Below are 26451 nucleotides of genomic sequence, written 5' to 3'. Positions count from 1 at the left end.
GAAAGCCAGCCAAGGCTCGAGAGCAGAATTCTCACCGAGCTGCTAGCTCGGGCCCCGCCACCCAGTGCCTGCGGCTGCCCTGCCCCGTGGCAGCACAGCGGCTGTGTGCCGGGCTCTCGGTGATGGTCCACGGTGCCCCTCCCCTGCCCTCCTGCCCCTTCCTGTGCACCCTGGCCCCTGAACGGTGCAGAGCGGCGTGTGGGCAGGGAGCTTGCACAGCTGGCTTGGGCCTCTGGCGGTGCCACCCACGATGTCTTAGCTGAACAACAGTGCACCTCCAGCCCCGGGGAGGCCCAAGGTCCTGTGTGGGAGGACTTAGCTCAGCACTCAGCACGTGGGAGCTGCTTACTCCCCACTTCAGCCACACACAGGTGTCGCGTGGGAGCATCCACCCATCCACCCAGGCCCATTCCCACACCCCTCCCTCTGTCCCCACTCCAGCCGAGCCAGCTGTCCCTTCCAGCCCCTGGAGCGCCCTGCTTCCGGCTGTGTGGGGGCACCTGCACTTCCTCGGGGAGCTGTGCCAGGTGTCCCCGCGGTAGGAGAAGGGCAGTGTGGCTCCCGGCAGGTGAGTGCGGGCCCAGCCCTTCACAGTGGAGTGAAGCCAAGGCCGTGCCCTCCACGCCCGGTGAGATCGCGAATCATCAAGGGCAGATGAAAGGTGTTGAGTACCTCGTAATTACAGCCTCAGAAAATGGACATTTTTAGCAACGAAGAGACACCAGTGCAAAGGCGTCTTGGGGTTGACACGCGCACACAGCAATTCCGCCCCCACACCGTGTGCGGTCCCGGTGGGTGGAAGCTTCTGTTTCCCTCTGAACGTCAGATTTAGCAGCCGTGGTGTTTGGTTTTATGGGGGTTTGGTTTCAGCCGTGTGCCCTTGAAGTGTCGTCACACTGTTTGTCTGAAAACACAGCAGGTGGGTGGTGGGTGCAGGCCGCATCTGGAGCCCGCAGGCCAGCAGTGCCCTCAGCCGCGGGTTCTGGTGGCCCTCCAGGGAGCAGTTTGGTGTGGAGGGTGTTGTTACTTAAAGAACTTCCCTGAAGACACCTTTGGTTTCGTGTCCGCGGTCCCTTGCTGATCTGAGATGCTACTGTGTGGCTTCCTCCTCCTCTGCCTCCCCCCTCCCTCTTTTTCTGTCCCCACCCCTCCCCTCCCCTCCCTCCCCTCCCATCCTCTCCCCTCCCTCCCCGCCCCTCCCCTCCTGTCCCCTCCCTGCCCCTCCCCTCCTCTCCCCTCCCCTCCCCACCCCTCCCCTCCTGTCCCCTATCCTCTCCTCCCCTCCCATCCTCTCCCCTCCCCTCCCCACCCCTCCCCTCCTGTCCCCTTTTCAACTCAGCTGTGACTCTGTTATTGGAGCCTGTGTAATTAGCGGAGGGCTCGTGAACACAGTGCACAGAAATCTTATCTCCATTCTGGAGGCTGAAGTTCAAGCTCAAGGTGTGGGCAGAGTTCACTGCCCAAGAGGCCTCTCTCCCTGGCCTGCAGATACCGTCTTCTCCCTGTGCCTCCACAGGGCCTTCTGGCTGTGTGTCTGTGTCCTGGTTCCCTTTCTGACTGGAGCACCAGTCACAGTAGGTTAGGGCCCTAAGGACCCCTGTGCACGTAGTCACTTCTATAAAGACCCCATCTACAAAAACGCAGTCCCTTTCTGTCATGCTGGGGCTTGGGTCTTCAACTCCCAGGGTCCACAGAGGGTGGCAGCCTGTGGTGCCATCGCCATGGCTGCCACGTCCTGTCACGTGATTTCTGTGTGGAGGGGTGCGCAGCTGGGCCAGAGGCACAAAGCCTCGTCTCCGCTCTCGGTGGCCACGGCTGGTTCCCGGAGCACAGGGATTTTCTGTGCACTCCACAAACGTGGAATTATCATTAGGGCGGCGTCCTTCCTGTCTGTCTAATGCCAGGGTTCATGTGCAGTGAAAATGCGTGTTTAAGTATTCAGGTGAATTTTTATACCCTTAGATGGTTATGTTTTCATCGCAGAATGACGTCCCCAGCTTTTACAATATCACGCTTGAAATGATCTCTAGGCTTTTTATCTCCCTCCACATGCACTGAACACACACACACACACACACACACACACACAAGCAAATTAAATGAGAAGTAATACAAATGGATTTTCTGTGCCTGCTGACTTTGATCTGCCCCTACGCTAATAGCAATTTGTTAGAGACGTGGATTGCTCTGTTTCGGTTCAAGTTCACAAGCAGTGTCAGGTTGGAATCAGATGTCCTTCTCCGAGCAGGGTGGACATAAGAGGTGTTTTAGGACACACTCAGGACGCTGTCCTGGTCTAGGGAGATTAAAGACCAAGAGCAGGGTGACTGAGCCGCATGTGCAGGCATCACAAGGAAGTCCTGTGTGCGTGGGCCAGTGCCAAGCACAGAACTCCTGCAAAGAGTCACAGCTGTCTCTATGACTTTGACCTGGGAATGAAGGCCCAGAGGACCTGTGCTTCCCAGAGGGCAGTGCTGGGTGTGTGTCCCTTCCCGTCCACGCCGGCGGTGAGTCGATCCCTTCTTGACATGGCTGTGATTTTTGCTGTCCCATGACCCCTGCCAGGCACCGCCTGTGCCTTGGTGTTTCGTGAACAAGCAGGGAAAAGCATCATGGGTGTGATCATGTGCAAACTGCCCTGTGCGAGGCTGTCCCCCTTCCAACACCCTCAAGTCTTCTCTGCTCATGGGGCACGCCTGTTGCACAGCACATATGCAGTACCAGAAGGTACGAGGCAGACAGGACCAGCTCCACGGTCCATCGCCAGAGGTAAGGGCTGCCTCCCTGGACATGTGAGTGCATGCGTGCACATGCGTGCGCACACACACACCCATACACACTGACCCAGGTGTCAGCAACTTTGTCCAGTAGCAGGATCTTGCTCTGTGTCATAGCCCAAAGTGCATGCGACTTTCTCTACAAGTACACTGCTTTCAGGTCCACTAACTCTTTTTTTTTTTTCAAAAAAGATTTATTTTATTTATTTGAAAGATAGAATTACAGAGAGGTAGAGACAGAGAGAGAGGTCTTCCATCCAGTGGTTCACTCCCCAGTTGGCAGGAACGGCCGGAGCTGCACTGATCTGAAACCAGGAGCCAGGAGCTTCTTCCGGGTCTCCCACATGGGTGCAGGGGCCCAAGGACTTGGGCCATCTTCTACTGCTTTCCCAGGCCATAGCAGAGAGCTGGATTGGAAGAGGAGCAGCCAGGACTAGAACCAGCGCCCATATGGGATGCCAGTGCTTCAGGCCAGGGCTTTAACCACTGTGCCACAGCGCCGGCCCCCACTAACTCTTTAGAAGCCTGCCAAGCCCCCTGAATCCTTCTCACTTGCGGGTTTGCCTCACTGAGGGTTAGCAGGTGGGTTTCTGATGTGGTTTGGGGAGGGGTTGCCTCTGGAGTTTATTTCGTTCCTTTCCCATTTGTTGCTGGGTGGTTCCTTTACTTTCTTAGCTTTAGGAACATTCTCTGTCCAGCTGCTTCCGGGGCCTCTGTATTGGTTTCCCAGCACTTCATGACAAACTGCCCCCAAATGCAGTGACCTAAATCAACCAACATTGGGCCAGTGCCATGGCTCGCTTGGTTAATCTTCCGCCTGTGGCACCGGCATCCCATGGGGGTGCCAGGTTCTGGTCCTGGTTGCTCCTCTTCCAGGCCAGCTCTCTGCTGTGGCCTGGGAGTGCAGTGGAGGATGGCCCAAGTGCTTGGGCCCCTGCACCCGCATGGGAGACCAGAAGAAGTACCTGGCTCCTGGCTTCAGGTAGGCACAGCACCGGCCGTAGCAGTCATTTGGGGAGTAAACCAATGGAAGGAAGACCTTTCTTTCTGTCTCTCTCTCTCTCACTGTCTAACTCTGTAAAGTAAAAATTAAAAATAAATAAATAGATCAACCGACACCTCCCATCTCACAGCTTCCGTAGTTGGGAGGCTGAGCACACCTGGCTGGGAACCTCGGGCTCTGGGTCTGTCGTGACGCTGCACTTGAACCCTGGGCTGGGGCTGCTGTCTCATCTGACGGTTTGGCTGAGGGGCGTCCACTTCTGGGTCATTCTGGTGGAGACCAGCAGGGTTGGTTTCTGGCTGGAGGCTCTTGGGCCCTCCCAGGGCAGCTCACAGCAGGGCGGCTGCTCCCTCCCGAGTGAGACTGTGAGAGAATGGCAGGAGCAGCTAAAATGGAGAACACCCCCTCTGTCTCAGAAGGGACACCCAGTGCCCCGTCTGTTCTCTGGTCCTGCCCACACGGGAGTATGGTATCCCACAGGGATCTGTGACCACCGGGCCACTTAGAGGTGTCCAACACAGATGACCTGCGAGTGAGATCTTCTTTTTAAAAAATAAAGTTTTATTTAATTGAAAATCAGAGTTACAGAGAGAGAGACAGAGAGAGATCTTCCATCCACTGGTTCATACACTAAATGGTCTCAACTGCCAGGACAGAGCCAGGACAAAGCCAGGAGCCAGGAGCTTCATCCAGGTCTCTCACATGGGTGCAGGGGCCCAAGCACTTGGGCCATCTTTTGCTGCTTTCCCAGGAGCATTAGCAGGGAGATGGATCAGAAGTGGAGCAGCCGAGACTCGAACCAGCGCCCATGTGGGATGCCGCTGTCACTGATGGCGGCTTCTGTGCCTCAGCACTGGCCCCAATGAGTGTCATCTTTTTTTTTTCAAAGGTTTATTTATTTATTGAAAGGCAGAGTTGCAGAAAAGCAGGGGGGGGGGGGAGACAGAGAGGTCTTCCATCTGCTGGTTCACTCCCCAAATGAGAGAGAGAGAGGTCTTCCATCTGCTGGTTCACTCCCCAAATGACCACAATGACCACAATGGCTGGTGCTGAGTGGATCCAAAACCGGGAGCTTCTTTCAGGACTCCCACGCAGGTGCAGGGGCCCAAGCACTCAGGCCATCTTCTCCTGCTTTCCCAGGCCACAGCAGAGAGCTGGATCAGAAATGGGGCAGCCGGGATTCGAACTGGCGACCACATGGGATGCCGGCACTGAAGGGGGTGGCCTTCCCCACTATGCCATAGCACCGGCCCCATTGAGTGACATCATCTTTACATAACATGTCCTAACCTGTTACTGTGAAGACTAAACGATCAGACTTCCCAAAGGCGTAGGAAGCGTCTGTAGATAAATTGAAATAAAGCCGACTCGCGTCATGACTGCGACTGCGGGTGTGAATCGGGTGCAGCAGAGTTGATGAGCAGCACTCATGGTGGTCTGTGCAGGGCTCTTCCCGCCCAGGAGAGCCCGCCGGGTTCCTCCAGGTGTTCTGATGTGGGCAGCCACCTGGTAGCACACACAGCTTGTCACTCTGCGCGTGTGGGCCTTTCGCTGGAGGGATGGTCTTGTACCTGTGCCACGCTCTGAGTCTTGGTTAAGACACCCGGCACTGGGTCCCGTGAGCAGCACACCTGCTTCTTGATGAGGTCAGACACATTCTGCTCATCGCTTCCCTCGCCGGGAGCCCCAGAACGCCCCATCTCCCTGTTGTCACACAAACACAGTAGCTCAAGTCCACAGCAGGTCTTCAAAACACGCATGCAAGCCTCCGGCCTGCATGCACGGAGGCCCTGCCCACCAATCTGCACACATTTGCAATCTTTAGAGTTCACTTGGGTGCAAGCAAAAATCTGAAATATAAACATAGGAGGCATCATTAACAAGTTCAAGGACAACGTTATGAAAAATTATACTTGGACATCAAAGAATTTTGCACCAAAATAAACTTTCTTCAATTCCATTTTTTGTTTTCCATAAGCTTTTTTTTTAATTTGAGAGGCACAGAGACAAAGACACAGAGAGGAAGAGCTTCCATCCCGTGGTGTCCGTAACGGCCGAGCCTGATTTGGAACCAGGAGCTGGAAACTCAATGCAGGCCTGCCACTTGCACGGCAGGAACCCAACTGCTTGAGCCACTGCTGCTGCCTCCCAGGGTCGGCGTTAGCAGGAAGTGGAGTTCAGGAGTTGGAGTCAAGAACAAAGCCAGGCGTTCTGAGGCAGGACACAGGTCACCAGGAAACTAAAAGCCCACTCACTCCTTGAACTTCTTGTAGATCATAGAATCGCCTGTCAGAAAATCCTGAAGGCCCAGCTCTGTTTGAAGAACTGGACCTGTTAGAGAGCTCCATAAATACTCCGTGCATAGCCTTGTTTTAATGTGCATTAGTTGCTGTTTAGAGTTCTAGACAGTGAGAGAGGGAGGCAGAGAGAAAGGTCTTCCTTCCGTTGGTTCACTCCCCAAATGGCCGCTATGGCAGGCGCTGTGCTGATCTGGAGCCAGGTGCTTCTTCCTGGTCTCCCATGGGGTGCAGGGCCAAGCACTTGGGCCATCCTCCACTGTACTCCCTGGCCACAGCAGAGAGCTGGACTGGAAGAGGAGCAACCGGGACCAGAACCCAGTGCCCATATGGGATGCCAGCACCCCAGACAGAGGATTAACCAAGTGAGCCTCGGCGCCGGCCCCCAATTTTCTCTTCTTCAAACGTCCAGTTCAACTCATCTCCCTGCATTACAATGCTTGGCTTTTTCCTGTCGATTTTCAGGAATTCGGTTCTGCAGAGAACAGTTCCCTGTGTGGGTTTTAGAAATGTCAAGTTCCTGCTCCCAGAGTTTTCTCCTTCTTGTCCCTTCCCTTTCTCATCTTCACTAGGACAAAACAAAACAAAACAAAACAGAACAAAACCTTCCTGATTTGGAAGTCGTTTTCGGCCGTTTTCTGATCGTCCCCACACAGAGGTGTGTGGGGAGCAACTGAGACTAGACTAAATTACCGGAATTGCTAAGACTAATTCTATGCATCTGATCTCCCACAATATGGCGCTGAGAGAGAGCAAACAACTTCCACACAGCTGCCTCGCCAATTCAACTAACAAGCTGCAGGAGCTGATCCTGCTCCTGATTGGAGGAGAGCAGCATACTCGGCATGTGGGCAGCAGAGTTGGGATTGGTGGAAGAGGACTATAAAGGAGGAGAGAGACAACATGCACCAGGAACATCTGAGGAACCCCCGAGAGAGCCAGCCGGCGGTGTGCCGCTCCTCCGTGGAAGCGGGGAAAGCGGCGGGGTTGCCGCCCCTCTGCGGAGGCAGGGGGGCCGGCAGCAAACCCGGGAAGGGTCGGACAAAAAGAACAGCGCAGGGTCCAGTGTCGTTCCTCCGCGAGTGGGGGAGCGACGGAGGTGCACCTGTGCTTTCTCCCGCCAGCTTTCTGGATTCGTCCTCTGCATTTAGCGTCCGCCCCGGGACCCCTCCTTGGTGCTTGCTGCTGGGTGGGAGCTCCCGTCATTTCTCTGCCTGCAGTGAGCAACTTCCCCCAGCCCCATCTACCGGGCCACCCGGCCCTTCTCCGCGGCTGCGGGGTGCCCGTTTCATTCCATGACAGTCCCACATAAATATTCTCTCTTCCGTCCTGCTCACCTGCTTTCATGCGCCATACAAGTGTTCCACGTGTGTGGGATACGGCTTCCTTGTCAAATATCCAGCAGGCCAGGGCCCTGTCTTGATACTTGCTTTCCAGAACCATCTTAGCTTTGCTGGATCATGACAATTTATCAATTAGCTGTCAAGCCTTTTACTCAGGAGTGATGAACCCTAGTTTCCACGGATGATCTTGCCTGCCTTGGAATCCCAATGGTTTAGCCCAGTAGGTGTGTGTTTCACGCACGTGGGATGCAGGTTGGTGCCTCCAAGGTCACAGCAAAAGGGGATGAGAATGGGGTGGCAGTGCTTCAGCTCTAAACAGCCCCCACTAGAACAGATGCCCATCGCTTCAGCTTCCTGTCCATGCCTCACAGCCACGGTCTGGGTGCAAAAGAGACAGAAGTGTAAGGAAACCCAAGGCTAGTTATGGGGTATTTATGGAGCTCTCTATCAGCTCAAGTTCTGCAAAGACAGCCGAGCCTCTAGGATTGTCTGTGCAGGCGATTCTACCATCTGCACATCACGAGGGCAACAGAACACTGCATGCATTGCAGTGATGCAGAAAACCCCCACCCCACGAGGGAGCAGACAGAGCCGGAGCAAAGCCACTTCCACTATAAAGACAGAGCAGGCATGATTTTTATTATCTTTGGATCATCATACAAGTCAGCACACATATCACAGAAACAAAGCAAAGAAACTTAATTCATGAAATTGTTTGTATGCCGTTCAAAATACCTGTGCAAGATCCACCCAGGGCTAGCTTCTCCATTCCTTGGGAAAGGGCCGTCTCAGTGAGTTACTCCGCGATGTCTACGTCAGCGTCCTCCCCGGTAGATCCTTTGCAGCGTTGTTGCTGCAAGCCTAACGTGTGACACCGTCAGTCACCTTGAAAGGTGGCACTTTGGAAATCCAGTGTTCTGAGCATGCGTGCTTCGTAAAGGACGCTCACTGGGAAGCTGGGACCGGAGTGTGGGTGCTGGCCGAAGGCTTGAGCCCCTAATGCTGAAATGATGTCTGCCACGACCATGGGATCTCACTGCCCTCATCTCTCACTTCACGTGGCTTCCTGATCCCACACGGGGCACTGGCTTCTGGGTTGTTCATTAGGACAAGCGTGGGAGTGGGGCATTCCCGGTCTTGTAAGGGTGGGAAGTCCCAGCCGTTGAGAAGGTGCCGAGAAGTCCTGGGCGCCAACAGCTGCTACCGCATCCTGAGCTGTCGGGCATCAGAAGGTCCGACTCCGATTCCAGGTTGCAGCTCGGTTGCCAAGGAGCTCTGCCAGTATGGCCGCGGCCACCGAGGAGTCTCGTGTCTCTCGATTCTCCATGTGATGCTTTGTAGAACTGTCAGTGTGCCGACCTCCTGGGTGCCATGTGTGTGCAATAGCGTGTGGGAGGCATTCTGGAAGATGGCACCGCATGCCGCCATCCTTTCTTTGGAATTCTGAGGCGTGAATGCCAGGGGTGACAACTGCGCAAGATGCATCATTCATTCTTCAGTGAGCATGGGCTCCCACAGAGCTCCAGGCGGCAGGTGGGCGATGCAGGCAGTGGGACCTGAGAACTCAAGATAGGCGTGGAGGTGCCTAGGCTGGGGTCTCGCTGTCACTTGTCATGAGAAGGGGCCAGGAGCAAGGACCCAGGAACCAGCTTTGCAAGTTCAGGTCCCACTCTGCCACCTACCAGCTGTGAGACCTTGTGTGACTTCAGTCTGTGCCTCAGTTTCCCCCCTCATAAGGTGAGGCTGTGACAGCCTTGCCTTGGAGAGGATTGAGCAAAATTAAAGTCCTCAGCACAGAGGCTGGCACAGTCTTTCCCAATATTCTGCTGTGTAGTGTGTATTAACTGAAGATTTCCGGCAATGCTGTGAAACTCACCGATGGCATCCTTTTCTCTTATTGTAATTCGCACTCAGAAAGCAAAGATCATGTTGCAACGGTCTTCTATGCAAATTAGGGAATTAAAATCAGAACATCACCCAAAGTAATGACCTACAAGTAATAATAGCCACCCTAGTTGCTTGTAGAAAGTCTCTCCTCAGTTTTATTAGGTCAAACAAAATCAGCCCCTGAGCCTTCTAAGCTCTCCAACGAGAGACTGGAAATTCGACTTCGGAATCAGCTTCCTGTCCGGCTCAGAAACGTAATGCTCTCTCCTGGTATGAGAGCCCCACCTTTGCACCAAGACCCCAACTTGCCTCGCCCACCGGGAGTTGGCTGCCCCGTGCCACTTCTCTGCCCCAGGCTTTGATGCAGTCAGAAGGGCTGTGCTCTGGGTTCGTCTACACTGGCAGCGTAGCGCAGAGCTGGGGGTGGAATGACGGCACAGGACCCTGCAGAGGTTTGGATCCTTCCCCTTTCTCTAGGACTTGTCGCGCCCTGCCAGGTGGGCTCTCACATGTTAGAAAGGAGGTGGAGGGGGGCGGGGGTGGGAGTGAGAGGGAACTGGAGGAGGCAGGGACACCACAGGGCCCCCGGAAGCGACTGCTTGATTGGCGCCTGCGTTGGGAGAGGCAAGTCTGGCAGCCAGTGAGAGCAGCAGGCGCTCAGGGAGCAGGAATGCTCAGGCCTCCCAGTGCCGGCCCTGCCAGTGGGCACTGGTTTTACCACGAGACCCGGCAGAAAGCGCCCTTTATCAAAGATCTCACTTCTTAGTCACCTGCGTTGGGGTTACTTGTGTTGACTTCGTTGTGCCTAGTGCAGTGGGGCAAAGCATGCTGGGACACTGGAAACCAAGACAGCAGGTGGCTTCTGGACATGGCCCTGGCTTCTCTCCCTCCCAGTGGGTGGAGTCTGCAGCTGGAGCCCAGTCCTGACCCTCCACTAGGGCTTCACTCGCAGCTGCTGCACGGACAACCAAAATGGTCTTCTCAGGCAGTGCACTGAGCCTGGTTCAAGTTCATTGTGAGGGGGTTGGTTGGTAAGTCTCCCAGCACCTGGAGGGCTAGGTGTCCCCAGGGGGCACGCTCCATCGCCTCTGGGTCCTGCTTGGTGAGAACCTCCTGAAGGGAGCAGTCTGGGGGCCAGGTACAGGTGCCTGCTCCTCGGCTTAGGAAATAGTATTTGTAAAAGTGCTGCAGAGGGACCAGAGCGCCCCGTGAGTGCGTTACGTGCACGTGTGCTCATCCTCTGTAACATCTGCGCATCACGTTCAGCGCCGTTAGGGCAACAGTGCCTGCTGGCGTTTTGCTTCCTGGGCAGGAGAAGGCAGTTGGTGCTTACAGAAGCAACCTGCAGCTGTCTTCAGTGGACAGGAGTTGCCACCCACAACCACTGGTCATTCGCAGGGGCACGTGTGAAAAACAGCGACCCTACCTCCAGGGGTCCAGAATGCCCACTCCACGGGAGACATCATGCCTGAGCCTGGGGGTGCAGACCCATGGCCACGTGAGGGGCCGCAGTCCCAGGGGAGGAGACCACCCTATGGGTGGGGGACAGGACAGCAGGCGGATGCTCCATCCACCCCCACCCATGTGAGCCACCCACAGCCCTCAGGGTGCAGTGACTGATACTTTCTGATCCTACAGCACCTCATCCACGGGCTGTCCCCCCTCACCTCCACGTGCCGACCACACCCTCTGTGTGCCCACTGCATCCAGGAACCAACTCTCTCTCCACGTCTGCCACAGCCTCCATGCAGCCACAGCAGCCCCATGAGCCCAGGGCAGCCTCCAGATACCCCCACGCCAGCCTCCACACACCCACCCCAGCCTCCAAGAACTTACCCCAGCCTCCACACACCCTCACCAGCCTGCACACACCCACCCCAGCCTCCACGCACCCACACCAGCCTGCACACACCCCCAGCCTCCATGCACCCACCCCAGCCACACATCCGCCCCAATCCTGGAACCCATTCTGGCTCGTGGGGCCCCACAGATGGAGCTAGGCCCCAGTGCGGCTTCCCCTCAGTCACACTGGAGTGTTAGACCTATTTGTGGTCTCCAGCACACTGAGGACTCCAGGCAAATCCACCAGGGCCCACCCCTTGCGCTGGAGCCAGCCTGCCGGATGTGCCATGGTTGAGACTCCCGGAGGCCACCTCACTCCCCCAGCCACAAGCAGCTGTGGCTGGAGTCCCTGCTGGTCACTTCCTGGCTGAGGCTCAGGGTTCTTGCTGGCATCACAGACCACAGGGCAATGGTCACTACAGTTTGCTGGGCTTTGCCACAAAAGGGAGTGGAAGTCAGTATTAGCTACTAACTCTCAGCACCATCCACGTGGAGAAAGGGTGGCTGGCGTGGCCCCCGTGTCCAGTGGGAGGTGGGGCTGAGGTATTAATGGCAGCATCACCCGTGGCTTCTGTGGACCAGAGACCACGGAGACCCTCGCTGGGATCCGTGTGGCTCTGTGGGGTCAGGCTGAGTGCCAGGGCTCCCCTGGCAGGCTTCATCCTTGTCCCCAAAGCACGAGTCCCAGCACCCGTCTGACTCAAGGCAGGCCCTGGTCCACCAGCACCATGTCCTTGGCTGGGACGAGGACCGCGGCCCGGCTGCTGGCTGTCTGAGCGCCGTTCCTCTCTGGAAAGTTCAGACGAGCAGGTGACGCACCCATGCAGTCTCATCACTGCTGTGTTGCTGCAGCTCAACGGCCTGTCCTAAACAACAGGCTGTATTTCACATTATCTGTGTCTGAATCGTAACATTTTCACACGCAGCTTTTTCCAGAAACCGTATCTCAAGACTCCCGATCATCACAAAGCCTCAGTAGCCCTGTTTGTTAAAGCTGTAGGCTTTGCTTTTGCATTGTAAGACTGGCGCTCGCTGTGCGACGTGGGCTGTCTCCATCATTAGGAGGCCGTGGCTTGGGAAACAGCGGAGCCGTGAAACTCACCGTCAGGTGCAAAGATGGCGGGGGGCGGGGGGTGTAGCACCAGGAGCGCCTCACCTCGGTTGCCTGGGAAAAGCCCATCTTCCCTTTGATGCGACTTTTCCAGAACAAGTGGGGGTTATTTTGTCAAGCTCTGCAGGGGCTAAGCGAGCAACGTGGGCCCTCTCTCTGACACACGAATTCCCGGTGCTCATCCCTGTCCCATTTTCTGGTGACATTCTCAGCCTCCCTCATTTCTCCAAGGTGTCCCGCAAAGCCGTGGCCAGGACTGTGATCTGTGCTAAGAGAACTGTCGCCACAGCAACACTGAGAGACGGGAGTCCTGAAACAAACAAAGCGGTGTCCGCTTAGCTGAGCATGGAGGGCAGAGGGTCAGCCACACACTGCCAGCGAGGGCTGAGGGCCGCGGGCTGGGCGGTGGGAAATGGGGGACGCTGGGAGACTTGAGCACCACTCATCTCCAGGCACCATGATCTCAACCGCTGCTCCCCGGCCGTGCAGGGCCTTTGTCCACTCCCGGAGCGAGTGAGGCTTGCCCTCTTCCCCAGAGCTACCCCTTGGCTGCAGCCCTTTTATCATGGTCAGGTGCAGCATCAAGGGGGCAGGGGACCCCAGGCCTCATCCGCCAATCAGGGCTGCCCAGTGGACGCAGCTGTGTGCGTCGTAGGGTGCAGCAGGTGGACGGCCACAGGTTAGCATGAGAGGAATCGCACCCCAGGGCAGGTGAGCAGCAGTGGGAATTAAGTGGCAAGATGAGTGGGCCAGCAGCTCCTGGGGCACTGGGGGAGAACCTTGATTCTCTTCCTTTGCAAAAAGTGTTCTGACAGGCCGGCGCCGCGGCTCACTAAGCAAATCCTCCACCTGTGGTGCCGGCACCCCAGGTTCTAGTCCCGGTTGCTCCTCTTCCAGGCCAGCTCTCTGCTGTGGCCCGGGAAGGCAGTGAGGATGGCCCAAGTACTTGGGCCCTGCACCCACATGGGAGACCAGGAGAAGCACCTGGCTCCTGGCTTCGGATCGGTGCAGTGCTGGCCATAGTGTGCCGGCCGTAGCGGCCATTTGGGGAGTGAACCAATGGAAGGAAGACCTTTCTCTCTGTCTGTCTCTCTCACTGTCTAACTCTGCCTGTCAAAAAAAAAAAAAGTGTTCCGAGGGGCCAGCGTTGTGGCACAGCAGGTTGAGCTGCTGCCTGCAATCCTGGCACCCCCTTTTGGAGCACAAGTTCGAGTCCTGGCTGCTCCACTTCTGATCCAGCTCCCCGCTGATGTGCCTGGGAAGCAGCAGACGATGGCCCAAGAACCTGGGCCCTTGCCCCCCGTGTGGGAGACCTGAACAGAGTTCCTGACTCCTGGCAGCCTGTCCCAGCCTTGGCTGTTGTGGCCACTTGGAGAGTGAGCCAGCAAATGAAGATTCTCTCTCTCCCTCTCCCTTTCTTTCTGCCATTCTGCCTTTCAAATAAATAGCTCTTTTTTAAAGAGAGACAAGTTCCTAGAAGGTGAAGCATGGTGCCCTGAGGAAGATCAGGTGTGTAGGGAAGAGGGTGGGGCTGGATCCTGAGCCACGGTCAGGTTCGGTAGGAAAACATCATCATTTCTTGCAAATCCCTTCTAAGTTAGGAGCAAAGAGGGTCATCTTCCGTTTGGGGTTGCAGATGCAAATTCTGTGAACCCAAACCTAAATGCAGCCAGGGCCACAGAAGAGGCCGCGCTGTCTGCAGCATGTAATGTGTTCACCGACGGGGAGCCTGCAGGTGGACAGAATAATGCAGACATGAGAGCGTCCCACAAAAGCCGGGCTGTAGGCCGGTGCCGCGGCTCAATAGGCTAATCCTCCGCCTGCAGCGCCTGCACACCAGGTTCTAGTCCCGGTCGGGGCGCCGGATTCTGTCCCGGTTGCCCCCCTTCCAGGCCAGCTCTCTGCTGTGGCCCGGGAGTGCAGTGGAGGATGGCCCAAGTGCTTGGGCCCTGCACCCCATGGGAGACCAGGAGAAGCACCTGGCTCCTGCCATCGGATCAGCACAGTGCGCCGGCCACAGAGGCCATTGGGGGGTGAACCCATGGAAGGAAGACCTTTCTCTCTGTCTCTCTCTCTCTCTCTCTCTCTGTCCACTCTGCCTGTCAAACAAAAAAAAGAAAGAAAAAAAAAAAGCCGGGCTGCGGTTCTGGGGAAGCGGAAGGGGCTTGGATCTGCCAATGCCATTCACTCATTCACTCGTTCCCTCATCCACGCATCCATTCACTCGACCAAAGCCCCGCCACCCGCAGGTATGGCTCCTGTGTGCTAATTCAGGGCTGCAGCCTTGAAACTGGAGCACAGCATCCTTGGCTTGACCCGGAGAAGCCGCTCCCTTTTCGGTCTACATCTCATGGACATGAGAGGCACAGAGTTGCCTGTTCTCTTGGAGCAGGGAATGCGCAAGAAAGCCACCCCCCCCCCACCCCGCCGGGGCAGGCACACCTGTGCATCTCCTGAGGGAGCTCGGGTGCCGGGCCATGAGGGCAAGGGCAGGGGCAGGGCCTGGCCAGGCTCATGGTTGACAGGACTATGGTATCCACTGGGAGGCAGGCGTATGCTCCCAGCATTGGAGAGGGGACAGCCAGGGTCCAGTGCTGAGGACGGTCGTGCATCCAGGGTTGGCAGAGCCAGAGCGGCCACCATCTCAGCAGTGCACTTGCCTCCTGGTCAACCTGTGCCCTGTCCGTGTCTGTGGGGTCCACAGCATGACCTCCAAAGCCAGGGACTTCTGCACGGGCACCCAGGCCTGCAGCCACTGCCCACCTGGGTGGTGGCAGCACCTCGTCACCTCTTCTTGCCCCTGTTTCCTTACTGGTGACATAGGGCTGTTGCCACAGAGCTCCCTGTGAGGTCTGATGGGAGCATCTGTCCCATCCCAAGACGGGGGCCCGGAACAGCCTCTGTGACTGCCCACACTTCCCTGTCATCAGGTGCATGAGGCTGGTCAGCAGGAGGTGGGATGCCCCCTTCTAGGACACAGCGGCAGAAGCAGCTTGGTGACGCAGCAGCGACCGCAGTGCCCGTGGTGGCTTTCAAGCCCAGCCTTTCACTGGGCAGTATTTCCACAGCCGACTGAGAGGACGGAGGTCTGTCCTTGTGGGTGTAAGACACGGCACACGAGACTGCAGCCCGACGTGGAGAGTTACACACAGGAGCACTGGCCCTCCGGCTGCTGAGCGGACCGAGGCCTGGGCTTCGTAGCCCTCTCAGGGAAGAACAGGCCACAGAAGAGGGCCTGTTCCCTTGGGCTGTGTTGGTTGTTTCTTGCAGCAATAGAGACTTTTACAAAGAATGGCCAAGTGCATGTCCACACCAGAAGCGATAGATTGCCCAATGTTATTATGAGCCAGTATTTGCCTAGCTACTTCTAGTTTAGAATTCCCAACTCAGACCATGAATCTTCAGTGTTGGAAGAATGATGGAGATGGTTAAGCATGCATCTCTTCCAAAAGCTGCAGCCCTTGGCACCTGCATAGACTGATGCCCACATCTCTGCAAAGATGCATTTGTTTAAGGGAATGACTTTGGCCTTTGGTCTCAACCCATGGTGACGATGTGGATAAATGTATCCGCTCTTGAGAGTCCCTTCGACACCACATAAGCCCAGTACGAGGTTAAAAATTGTAAGCAGGAGTCGTGTCCTGGTGAGGCGTGGGGAAGTTTCTAGAAGTCAGTAAATGGTTCTTTCAGTCCTCTCTGCCAGTTGTCTTTGAGCCACTGCAGCCCATCTGATGCGAGCCCAGCGGGCGTCACTGCCCTTGATTGCACGTGGGAAAGCTAAGCCACAGAGGGTCTGGAGGAGGCAGGGCCCCATCACCCTGGATTTCTGACCCCCCCGCAATGAGGGAATGATCTGTTAAATTCTGAATTTAAAGGTGCAAAATGGTCCCCAGCCCCAGGTTCTGTGGGTTGGGTGCCACCTGCCCAGTGGGCATGCAGCCAGTGCAGCTGTCTTCCCACTGGAGTTAACAGGGGTTATCAGAGAGTGCTGAGATGGGGGAACCTTGCCCAGCTATGGCCACAGAGACCTGGGCAGCTTCTGCCCTCCCTGCTGGCCCAAGAGAGAGGCTGTGGTGTGGTGTGCGAGAGCACTGGGCGGGAGGCCTGCTCCCAGGTCAACTCACAGTTGAGCTATGGCAAAAACAGCACAGTCGGGAGTGGAGCAGGCCTGTTCAGAGCGAATCAACTGTCAGGAGCCGTGGCCGCAGGAGAGAGGCGGTTGTAGCGTGTGCACCTGCCAATAGGTAAAACTCAGCCAGTCTTTGGGGGTGCTTCTGCCCCCTCCACACAACACTCAGGGAGTGCTCAGGAAGACAAGTGGGCATTGCTGGAGAGTCTGCAGGCGGTGACGCGTGAGTGACTGCCCACAGGACCAGGGTGCCCCGCAGGGGACCTCTGGAGATAAGCTTCAGGAAGGAGAGCCTTTGAGGTGGGACTAGTGAGACTAAAAGCTGACGCAGCCGAGGCCCAGCCTCGCAGCCCGTGACGGCCATCCACCTGCCGGGACCCTCTGATGCCAAATGAACCACGTTGCCCAGGGCCTCCAGGTCACCGTCAGGCCAGCAGTGACACCTGCCTCCTCCTTTCTCATGGTCTCGAAGGGGTGGGGAACCTTTCTTCTGCCAAGGGCCTTTGCATGTTCCTAAGCTCCTTCGCAGGCCCTGCAGAACTATCAACTCAAAAATTAGCCGGCTGGCGGTGGACTCTCCAGTCCTGCCTGTGGTCGCCTTGGGGCACAGACCTGTGGGCCTGTGATGGGACCGGGCCTCCGTTCCCCTGCCTTGGGCTAGAACCTCCTCTTGCCCTCTGAAGGTGGGCCATTCCTTCCTGTCCTCTGTCCCTCAGGCCAGCCCACAGCCCAGGTGGTCACTGCGAGGGGGCAGCCCCGGGTCCTGGCCCTCTCCCCCTGAGCTGGTGCAACCGTGCCCCAGCCCTGACCCCGGCCCCTCCCTCAGGATGCCAGGACAGCCCTCCTCTGTGGAGACACCTGCGTCATCTTGAGATGGCCGTGCAGTGACACAGGTCCCCGGAATCCACGGAGAGTTAAGTGTGTGCACGCGCACAGATCCCTGTGTCAGCGTCCTCGTGTCTGTCCACTGTTCTCAGACAGGAGTTGTTAGACTCACAGGTATCTTCTGTGGGAGGGAAGGAGTTGGATCCACCGAATGCATCAGACAAGCTGGCCCTTCCGCGGGTCTTGGGTGCGCGGGCAAGGGCTGACTCTCCACACCTGTACCCAGCTGGTGCTGGGGGCTGGGAAGGGAGCCGCCCCGAACCCTTGACCCCAGCGCCCTGCCTCACTCTCGGCAGGTTTTCCAGCCCCTGGCTCCTGCCTCACTTCTGCTCGGGTCAGCTGTGCAAGGATACGCACCCCGGCTGGCCCTGGCACGCGGAGACAAACAGGGGCGCCAGCCAAGAGCTCACCTGGCTTTGCTTTTCCTCTCCCGCAGGGACGGATCTGCAGGAAAGCCGGCAAATCCAAAAAGTCCTTCAGCCGCAAGGAAGCCGAAGCCACCTTCAAGAGCCTGGTGAAGACACACGAGAAGTACGGCTGGGTCACCCCGCCCGTGTCTGACGGCTGACGCCGGCGCCCTGCCCGCGCGCCGGGGCCGCCCGCCCTCCGCTCCCTGGCACCTCCTCCTCCACGCTGCGCATCCTCCATCCTTTTTTACTCCAGCCAGGACTGCATCCGGAATGCGAAGGAGCTGTTTCAGTTATTTAGGGACAGACGTGTTGACAGAGAGAGAGAGAGGCAGCCGCCGCTGCCGGGCTTCTGCTCCGGTTAGGAGCCAGTGAGCATCCCCAAGTCGCTTCAGAACCAGAGTTGCGGTGGTGACGCTTCCCGGCCTGCACGCCCGTCCGCCAGCCCGGTCCCATTGCCCTCGCTTCTCTCCATGGCAACACTCCCAGGAGCCAGCAGGAGCCCCACCCTTGCTCGCTCCAGGTCCACGCCAGCGGCGGCCGCTCGCTGCGCCTTTCTCTCTTTCTCTTCCCGGCAGGTCACCGTAACTCGACATCGTGTCTTTCCGTGGCGCGTGGTCCATAGGGACTTCATTCATGCTCTGACTTTCGGCTCATGAAAACACAGATTTAACACCGCCGGGTTCTACAACCCGTGCTCCACGTGCTGATTTTGTGGTGTGCTGCTGTCCCCAGGGGAGCCAGTGCCACTGGACACAAGGCAGGGCTGCTGTGGCCTCCCGGGCAGGCAAGGGTGCAGACGCCAGGTGCACGCCCCGGGGCTCAGAGCCACGGACAGCCAGGTGCGAGCAAGCTTTTCCGAGGACAGCGCGTTTGTGTTCGTGTCTTCTCCCCACCGCTGGAAGTCAAAGACCACCTCCCATTCCCTGCAGGGTCCTCTGCCTCAGCCTGTCCCCGAGTGCTAGCGACAGGGAATGCCCGAGCTGCCAAAGTACAGCGCGTGATCCTCCGAGGATTTGCATGACCGGGGCCATTGCTCCGCCCGGAAGTCCCTGTGTGTCCCAAGGCCGAGTCGCGTGAGCCCCGTGCTGTGATGTCCACTTCCTGTTATTTAATCTCCCCCCACGATTTCGTTTGTCTCTTCTGTTAAGTTGCTTGGAACTTTCTGAGAAACTCCGTGCGATGAGGACATACGGTTTATAACATGATGCGGAAAGAGGTCAAATGTCATTGCCAGTGAGAACCCTGATTGGACACATTTTAAATAAAATCATGCATTACTTGATACGCTGCCTCAAGAATCCAGTCACTGCGGGCCATCTTCCACCCAGAGTATCGCGCCTGTATGTGAAACTTGAGTTCCCAACAGGACACAGGGGCAGCGTCCGACAGCCGGGTGCAGGAGAGGGTCTTAGGACCCTGTGCCCTCGCAGTACCCCGTAGGTGAGGACGGTCCGGAAGCAGCCAGGAGAGGGAGTTGGAGGTGTTTGGCAGCGCTCAGGAGCACCAGCTGTGTTTGCCTCTATGAAACCAGAGCGAGCGTCCAGCCGACTACAGGTGGTTCTCGGTCTGCGGCTTCCCAGTGGCCTGTGCTTTGTCCAGGGGTTTGCAGAGACCTCAAAGGACAGGGATCAGCTCCTCCCTTCTGTGTCGCTTTCCTTTTTTGCCGCTTGCCCTTTGTCCCCAACACACAGTGCAGCTCCACTTGGCCAGATCACCCAGTGATGGGGTGTCCTGCAGGGCATGATGGTGGAGTAGAGTGAGCTCCCAGCTCTCACCCACCGGGTGGTCATCCGAGGCGGAGTCTGCATCCCCGAAGCCCAGCGTGTCGCTCCTGGGCTGCAGACCCTGGGCTTTGGCTGTGCTGGAATGTCACTGTGGCTGTCCAGGGGCTGGGGCAGAAAGACCTTCCCGGGGGGAGCACCTGAGGTGGCCGCCTTCCAGATCTTTCCTGTTCTAATGCAGAAGCTACGGCAATGTCTTTTTCTAGGAAATAGATTAAGCTGATCCACTCATGGGTTGTTTAGTGGCCGATTAGCAAGCGTGTCCACAGCTGCCTCAGGGGACAGCTGTGCCAGAAGATGTGGGTGGCAGAGCTGTAACGACCCCGGGGGGGGGGGACAGGTCACGGCCAGCAGCCAGGTGGGGAGACTCAGCGCCACTGCACCCTGTGTATGCCCACACGTGGATACTTCTTGCGTGGCATTTCCATCCGGTTTGTTAGAAACCTGTAGAAGAAACTGACTCTCTAGTCCAAGAAATGCCATTGTTTTCACTTAGATTGCTAAGAATTTAAAAATGTACAAGCAGAGGGAAATCGTTTAGATTATGACCGCTACTTGACTCATTCACAGGCAAGAATTCTCTGCCTCCAAGGCCACTGCAAGCCTCATTCCCCCCGCTCTGAAGCAGACACCTGCCTGCGGAGCCCAGTGCTAGGAGGCTGGAGCCGGGGGCCCCATTCAGACAGACAGCAAAGGGACACGTGATTGGACAGGGAGCGCTCCAGGCTCCACCCCACTTGTCAGTGGGAACTTACATCAAGCCAGAGGCTGCAGCGCCAAAGCAATAGAAAAATGGAAGCTCCTTGCACTTCTCCATGCAAAATCCTTTCCCCCAATAGTTCTCCCAGCCTGAGTGTCCACTTCTCCCTGGGCACTGCGGGCTTGCCAAGCCTGTGGGTGAGATCTGCACGTGGCTTAACAGCCGTCTTGCTAGGAGGTTGGAAATTACTTAGTTGTAGGAAGTCCCACATGAGCAACAAAATTATCAGCCCGTTTCCTGTCATGTATGCACGTGCACCCTCACACACACACACACACACACACACACTACCCCCAGTGAAGAACCACAGCTCTCAGATTCATTACTCAGAAAAACCAGGGTTTAAGACTAAATTTTTCAGCTCCGAAGTTCATTCCATCAACCAAATTTGACCTTTGGCCTCATGGTTTGAGATGAAAACGTGTGGGTGAATGAAAAAAGACACAGGATTGAAATGCAGAAGTCCACATAGGCTGGGTGATCCGGCGATTGCTTCAGCTCCAGAGCTCAGCTCCCTCTCGCTGCGTAGCTGTGAGAATGGACCCGAATGATGGAGGGAAAGCACTCTGGGAGCCAGGACGGCTGTATGAACCTGACACGTCAGGAAATTACACGCAACCACAGGCGTCAGAACCCACGCGGACGCTGGCTCAGAATTCCATGCTTAAATGCAAGTACCTTACTTGCAGCCATACCCTTAGTTTCTGTTCCCAGTCCCCTGCACGAAGTCCACTAACTGCACTCCTGGGCCATCTGTGCGCCCACTCAGCGTCTTTCTCTTGGATGCCAGGAGTGCCGATGTTTCCTTCCCAGGGGAGGAACTCAGAGATGAACCTGCAGCGAGTGAGACACGTGCCAGGCTGCACTGCAGAAGTCAGACACGGTGCAAGTCCAGACTGGGAAGGAGCCATAGAGTAAATGAGGCTTGAGCTATGGCTGGGCACGGGGAGAAGAAAGGCAGAAATGAAAGAGGCAGAGGACACCCCACGGAGGGCCCAGAAGGGGAGAGGTGGCCCCGTCCCTAGGGCTGATGTCAGAAGGCAGGACGCAGCCTAGCCCCACTGGAGTGGCGTGTGGGTCTCACCCCACGCATAGGCATTATGTCTCAGCATTTTAACTTAACCCTTTTACAACACAGAAATGTTAAGGATTCACTCCCTTGAGAAGCAGAACTGGCTTCCTGTCTGTCTGAGGGTGGCGCCGTCACGTCTAGGGGGCCCCTTGGCCTGACTTCATACCTACTGGAGTGAAGGAGTCTGTGCAGCTTGTCCAGGGTCAGCTGGGGCGGGGGAGCCGAGGCCACTGACCCTTCCTGGTGCTTCTCTCGAGGACATTAGACAAGGCGCAGGACCCTACCCTAGCACACACTTCTCACCTCCCCGGGGAGTCCCAACAGCCAAGGGTCTTCCAAGGTCCTGGGAGACACCCAGGGTCACCCACTTTGTGCCAAAATCAAGGCGGTGCCAAGGGCAGAGGCTTATTCACATTGCTGTGGACGCCTTGGCCTCAGCCTGTGTGATCACGGTCAGCACTCTCTACATTTCTCTCCAGAGGCGTTGGAACAGCATGGAGCTGCATGCTACGCTCCCCTGTATCTCTCATTTTGTGCAGCCTCCAGTTCACGTAGTATTGCGTATCCCTCAACCCCAGGGTTCACCTGACCCACAGAATGTGGCCAACCAACTGGAAAGGCCAAACAAGCACTGTTGACATTCAGGAAGGCCGTCGGTAATGTCAGCGTGGTTCCAGAAGAAACACAGGGGCAAGGTGTGCTGGCCAAACAGAAATCACCGAAGCCCAGTGCAGGTCCAAAGGGAAGTGAGATATTATTTCAGGATTGCACTGGACTTTGACAAGTAGCAGCATGGAGTGAGAGGAGGGGCACGGGCCAGTCTTGGGTTGCTAGGGCAGTGTGCCACGAGGGAACAGCTCCATGCGCTGCCTAACTTGCAGCCACGGAATCATCTTGTACCTCTAGATCGTGGGCAATCCCTGGTCATGATATCAACGGGGCTGAGATAGGAGCTGCCACAACCCAGCTGCTTGGTCTCACTGCCGCTTGCCTTCTCCAAGCGTGATCTGGCTTCGTGACCATGTTTGCCGTGATGACAATGGTAGGATGTGCTGCTGCGTGGGGTTACTGTAAACTTGCGAACCATCACCACAATTCGCGTGGAGACTTTGGTGTGTTCTCTTCCCAAAGCTGTCCTGTTCTGTGATCCTCAAAAGGAGAGAGAAAATGCATGTGCCGTGAACTTAACGGGTAGGAAATGTTTGCTGTCGGAACGTGGTGAATGCATGTGTCCTGTCACCTGGAGGCGCTGCCCTCACGGGGAGCAATCATTCTGGAAAGCAAGACTTTAAAACCAATAAACGTCTTTACGTGCACGGCTCGTGTGTCTTGGCATGGTCTGTGTTGAGTAACCGGGTGCCCCTCATGTGTGGCCTCTGTGGTCCCTTGTGATGGCTGGCTGGCTTGTCTGTGGCTTGTCCCACAGTTCACGCGTATTCTCTGTGAACGTCAATGAGATGTAAGAGAGCCAGATCTAGTTAAGCATCACCGTGAGTTAGATTCCCCCTCTAGCCACCGTTGGCACTGTAAAGATTGACGTCTGCGGAAGATTCCTGTAACATCCCTTAACACAACGGAACTAGCGTGCCGGCACAACACCGTCCCCTAACCACCGCGGAATCACAGACTTAGTTACTAGGAGCACTTACAGAGTAGCGGTGCTGGAAAGCGGGGGTTTTCAAATACCCTGGCACAACCCCCTGAACGGGCACATCCGCTCACGTTCCCACTGCGTGAAAGCTGGCTTCCGGTGCTCGCGTCGGAGGAGCGGCTCAGTCTGCATCAACATTGAGCTCATTTTCTTATCAGGACCGTGTCTTTCTTTCAAACCCCACATGTGTGGCTGTTTGCACATTGAATCAGCATTGGCTTAGGCATCAGACAGCTCTGCATTCCTCTGCCTCCCGACACACGTAGGTGAGGCACTGAGGCTCATTCTTGCTTCCTCCTTCCCAAGCTAAAATCCTGAAACGGGTGTCCACTGTCGCGCACTGGCTGCTGGGCCCAGACAGGCAGCGCGTGGGATGCAGGCAGGGCAGAGCCTGCAGTGCCTCTGGACTCAGCAGAAACTCAGTGAGCTCCACGCGAAGCAGTCAAGTTCACAGCCTGAGTGGGCTGTGGGGACGTACTGCCGGGTGGCCGTACCCTCCCAGGTGAGTCTGTACCCTTTCCTGGGGAGGAAGGGGGGGGAGATCCGCCAGCGACAGGGCACGGGCTCTGGACTCAGGGCGATGGAGGCAGGAGCTTGCAACTCACCCGCTCTCCCCGGAGCAGATCCAGCGGCGGCTGTGTCTGAGAGTTCCCAGGCAGTGGCCCGGGTCATCTGTGTCCAGAATTTTCTTCAGATAGGAGACCCAACAGGGCTGAACCTGGACTCTGACAGTGACCAACTCAAGGTGCATTGCCTACATCAGGGACGGGAGCAGGTCAAAACCATGTCAAGTGCACGCCCTCAAGTCTTTTTTGTGTCCCGCTTAAGTGTTCGTCTTGAAGAGGTCTCTACCATGCCAGAGTAAGAGTGATTGCAAACACTTGCACCTGCACACAGAGAAAGGATGGAGCTAGGAAGGGAGACGACACACAAGCTGTTGTCGAAGCGGGAGTTTAAGCAGATGGTGTTTCGCTTGCTCAACCTTCAGGTGAGGGGCCACGTGTAACTCAGTGTACAGTGATGCCGCCACAGGGGCCCCACGGCCGGAGCCTCCTGAGTTCTGAATGTAGCTTGTTTCCAAGCCTGCCTGAGAGCATTTGAAAAAGATCACTTGGGTCATTAAAAGTTGCCTGATAGGGCCGGTGCTGCGGCTTGCTAGGCTAATCCTCTGCCTGCGGCGCCGGTACTCTGCGTTCTAGTCCCAGTTGGGGCGCCAGATTCTGTCCTAGTTGCTCCTCTTCCAGGCCAGCTCTCTGCTGTGGCCCGGGAGTGCAGTGGAGGATGGCCCAAGTGCTTGGGCCCTGCACCCCATGGGAGACCAGGAGGAAGCGTCTGGCTCCTGGCTTCGGATCCGTGCAGCACGACGGCCGTAGTGTCCATTTGGGGGGTGAACCAACGGAAGGAAGACCTTTCTCTCTGTCTCTCTCTCTCTCTCTCACACACTGTCTAACTCTGACTGTCAAAAAAAAAAGTTGCCTGATAAAAAGTTTTGAAGGTGACATTCAATCGATAGCTGAACGACACAAATAAACTTTCCCATTGGAAAACATCCCGGTTTTTCCCTTTTCCTGCCTTTGCGAAGTTTCCCATTTCTCACAGGCCTTTAGGAACCAGCTTCTCACCCCCCTCCCCGGGCAGACCTCAAGGCAGGCGCACGCAGCGGGGAGCGGGAGCAGGCATCAAGGGGAATTGATTTTTCTTATCTGATTTTACTTAAACATGGTCAATGAATTTCCTGTGTCACTAAAACATTGCATTAAGTCAGTTCTAAGGCAACGTTTTAATCTCTCACTTCAAGAGACACTTGCAGCAATAACCTCACAAAGTCCACCCTCTTCAAATGAGGCAGAAAACGTCGTGTTAAGCAGCACATCTAACTTTTGCCTGACTGTGTGTGCACACACACTCACACCGGAGTTATGCAACAGTGTTGCTTCATGAGTCTTCTTTTCACTGTTCTCTAGTTTCTATGTCGTGTGCTGTTGCTTTTCCATAAAGTAAACATGGAAAATATAAAGTAAGTATAGAAATGTTAATTTCCAATACAGCATGCCATTTCCCGCAATGCTGCCTCGTCCTCGTCTGAGATCCACAGTCTCCTGGAAGCCTCCGTCCTCACCCCTGGGACTCTGTGTCCCAGACTTTTGTCCCTAAAGTTCTGGACCTCACAGGGCACCCAAGGGTCAGCTCTTCTGTATCCCAGTAGTGGGGACAGAAGCTGCTTTTCACGAGGGATGTCTTGGAGCTTGTTAACGTGTACTCTAGAAGGTTAGTACTAGAGTACTAGAAGTACTAGAGTACTAGAAGGTTAGCATCAGAAATCAGTCTATCTTCCTGCCAATTATTCACTTAATAAATGAACTGGGAGGGACCTCGCCCTTCACCGGGAATGACGGTCATTTAATCTGGTTCTGTCCCCTCCACCCCGGGTGGAGCCCTCGGCTCAGAGCCTGTTCTGCCTTTTCCTGTCTTAAAGCCCACTGGGTTTTAAAACTCGCCTATCGCCCTGACTTGTAACTGCCCAAGTGTTCGTGACAAGGACGCATAAACCACAGACCTCACTCAGTCACTTTCAGGCACAGAAAGTTAAGCTCAGCGTCCACGACCTCGTACAATCTATTGTAAAGCTGGAACCAGAAGTGGGACTCTTGTGTCTTCCGGCCAGTCTGCCTTCAAGACATAAACCACACTCACACACACGCATGCGTATGGCACACCTGCGAATGAGGCACCGTGCTGGAACATGAAGGGAGAATTATATAGTTGATAATGTTATGTATATACAATGCATAATTATACCTAATACATACAATTATACGTAAATGACATTTATAATTTTACGTTTACATGTATTACTGTGTTGAGTACTGACCCCGAAAAAGATATGTCCTGAGTCCTGCAGCCCTTGTGGATATAATTCAGTGAGAATCTCAGGATCAGACCTCTCCGGATCTAAGCTGGGTGCGCAGTCCGGTGACCGATGTCCCGGAGAGGAGCCGTGAGAAGCAGGGACGGAGCCGGAGGCCATGTGGAAGAGACGATGTCGCGGTTAGAGTCTGCACTTGAGGGAGCAAGGGTGTCTGCAGCTGAGAGAGGGAGGGGTCCACACGGCCCCCCCCCCATGAGCAGAGTCATAAGAACAAATTCCACAGAGCCTCTCCATGTGGGCATGCAAGCGGCTGCACGATCCAAAGCCGACTTTCTGAGCTTCACTCTTTTTTAAAAAATTTATTTATGCATGTGAAAGTCAGAGTTACCCAGAGAGAGATGGAGAGGCAGAGAGAGAGGTCTTCCATCGCTGGTTCACTCCCCAGATGGCCGCAACTGCCACAGCTGCACTGATCTAAAGCCAGGATCCAGGAGCTTCTTCTGGGTCTCCCACGTGGAAGAGGCAGGGGCCCAAGCACTTGGGCCGTCTTCTGCTGCTTTCCCAGAGCATAGCAGAGAGCTGGGATCAGAAGTGGAGCAGCTGGGACTCGAACCAGCACCCATATGGGATACCG

General features: G+C 56.0%; 1 protein-coding gene across 1 annotated transcript in view; it reads left to right on the top strand.

The window, feature by feature from the left end:
* Positions 1-18966, top strand: part of UBE2QL1 (ubiquitin conjugating enzyme E2 QL1) — a 37188-nt gene extending 18222 nt beyond the window's left edge. The window contains exon 2 of the mRNA XM_008248835.3: positions 17711-18966. Within this exon, the coding sequence (XP_008247057.3) occupies positions 17711-17842 (132 nt within the window). The 3' untranslated portion in view covers positions 17843-18966. The remainder of the gene's footprint in view (positions 1-17710) is intronic.
* Positions 18967-26451: the final 7485 nt, after the last annotated feature.

The sequence above is a fragment of the Oryctolagus cuniculus genome, chromosome 14, assembly GCF_964237555.1.
Source record: "Oryctolagus cuniculus chromosome 14, mOryCun1.1, whole genome shotgun sequence".
NCBI lineage: Eukaryota > Metazoa > Chordata > Mammalia > Lagomorpha > Leporidae > Oryctolagus > Oryctolagus cuniculus.
Note: the sequence above shows the minus strand (reverse complement) of the source record. Positions and strands in the feature narration are given on the sequence as shown.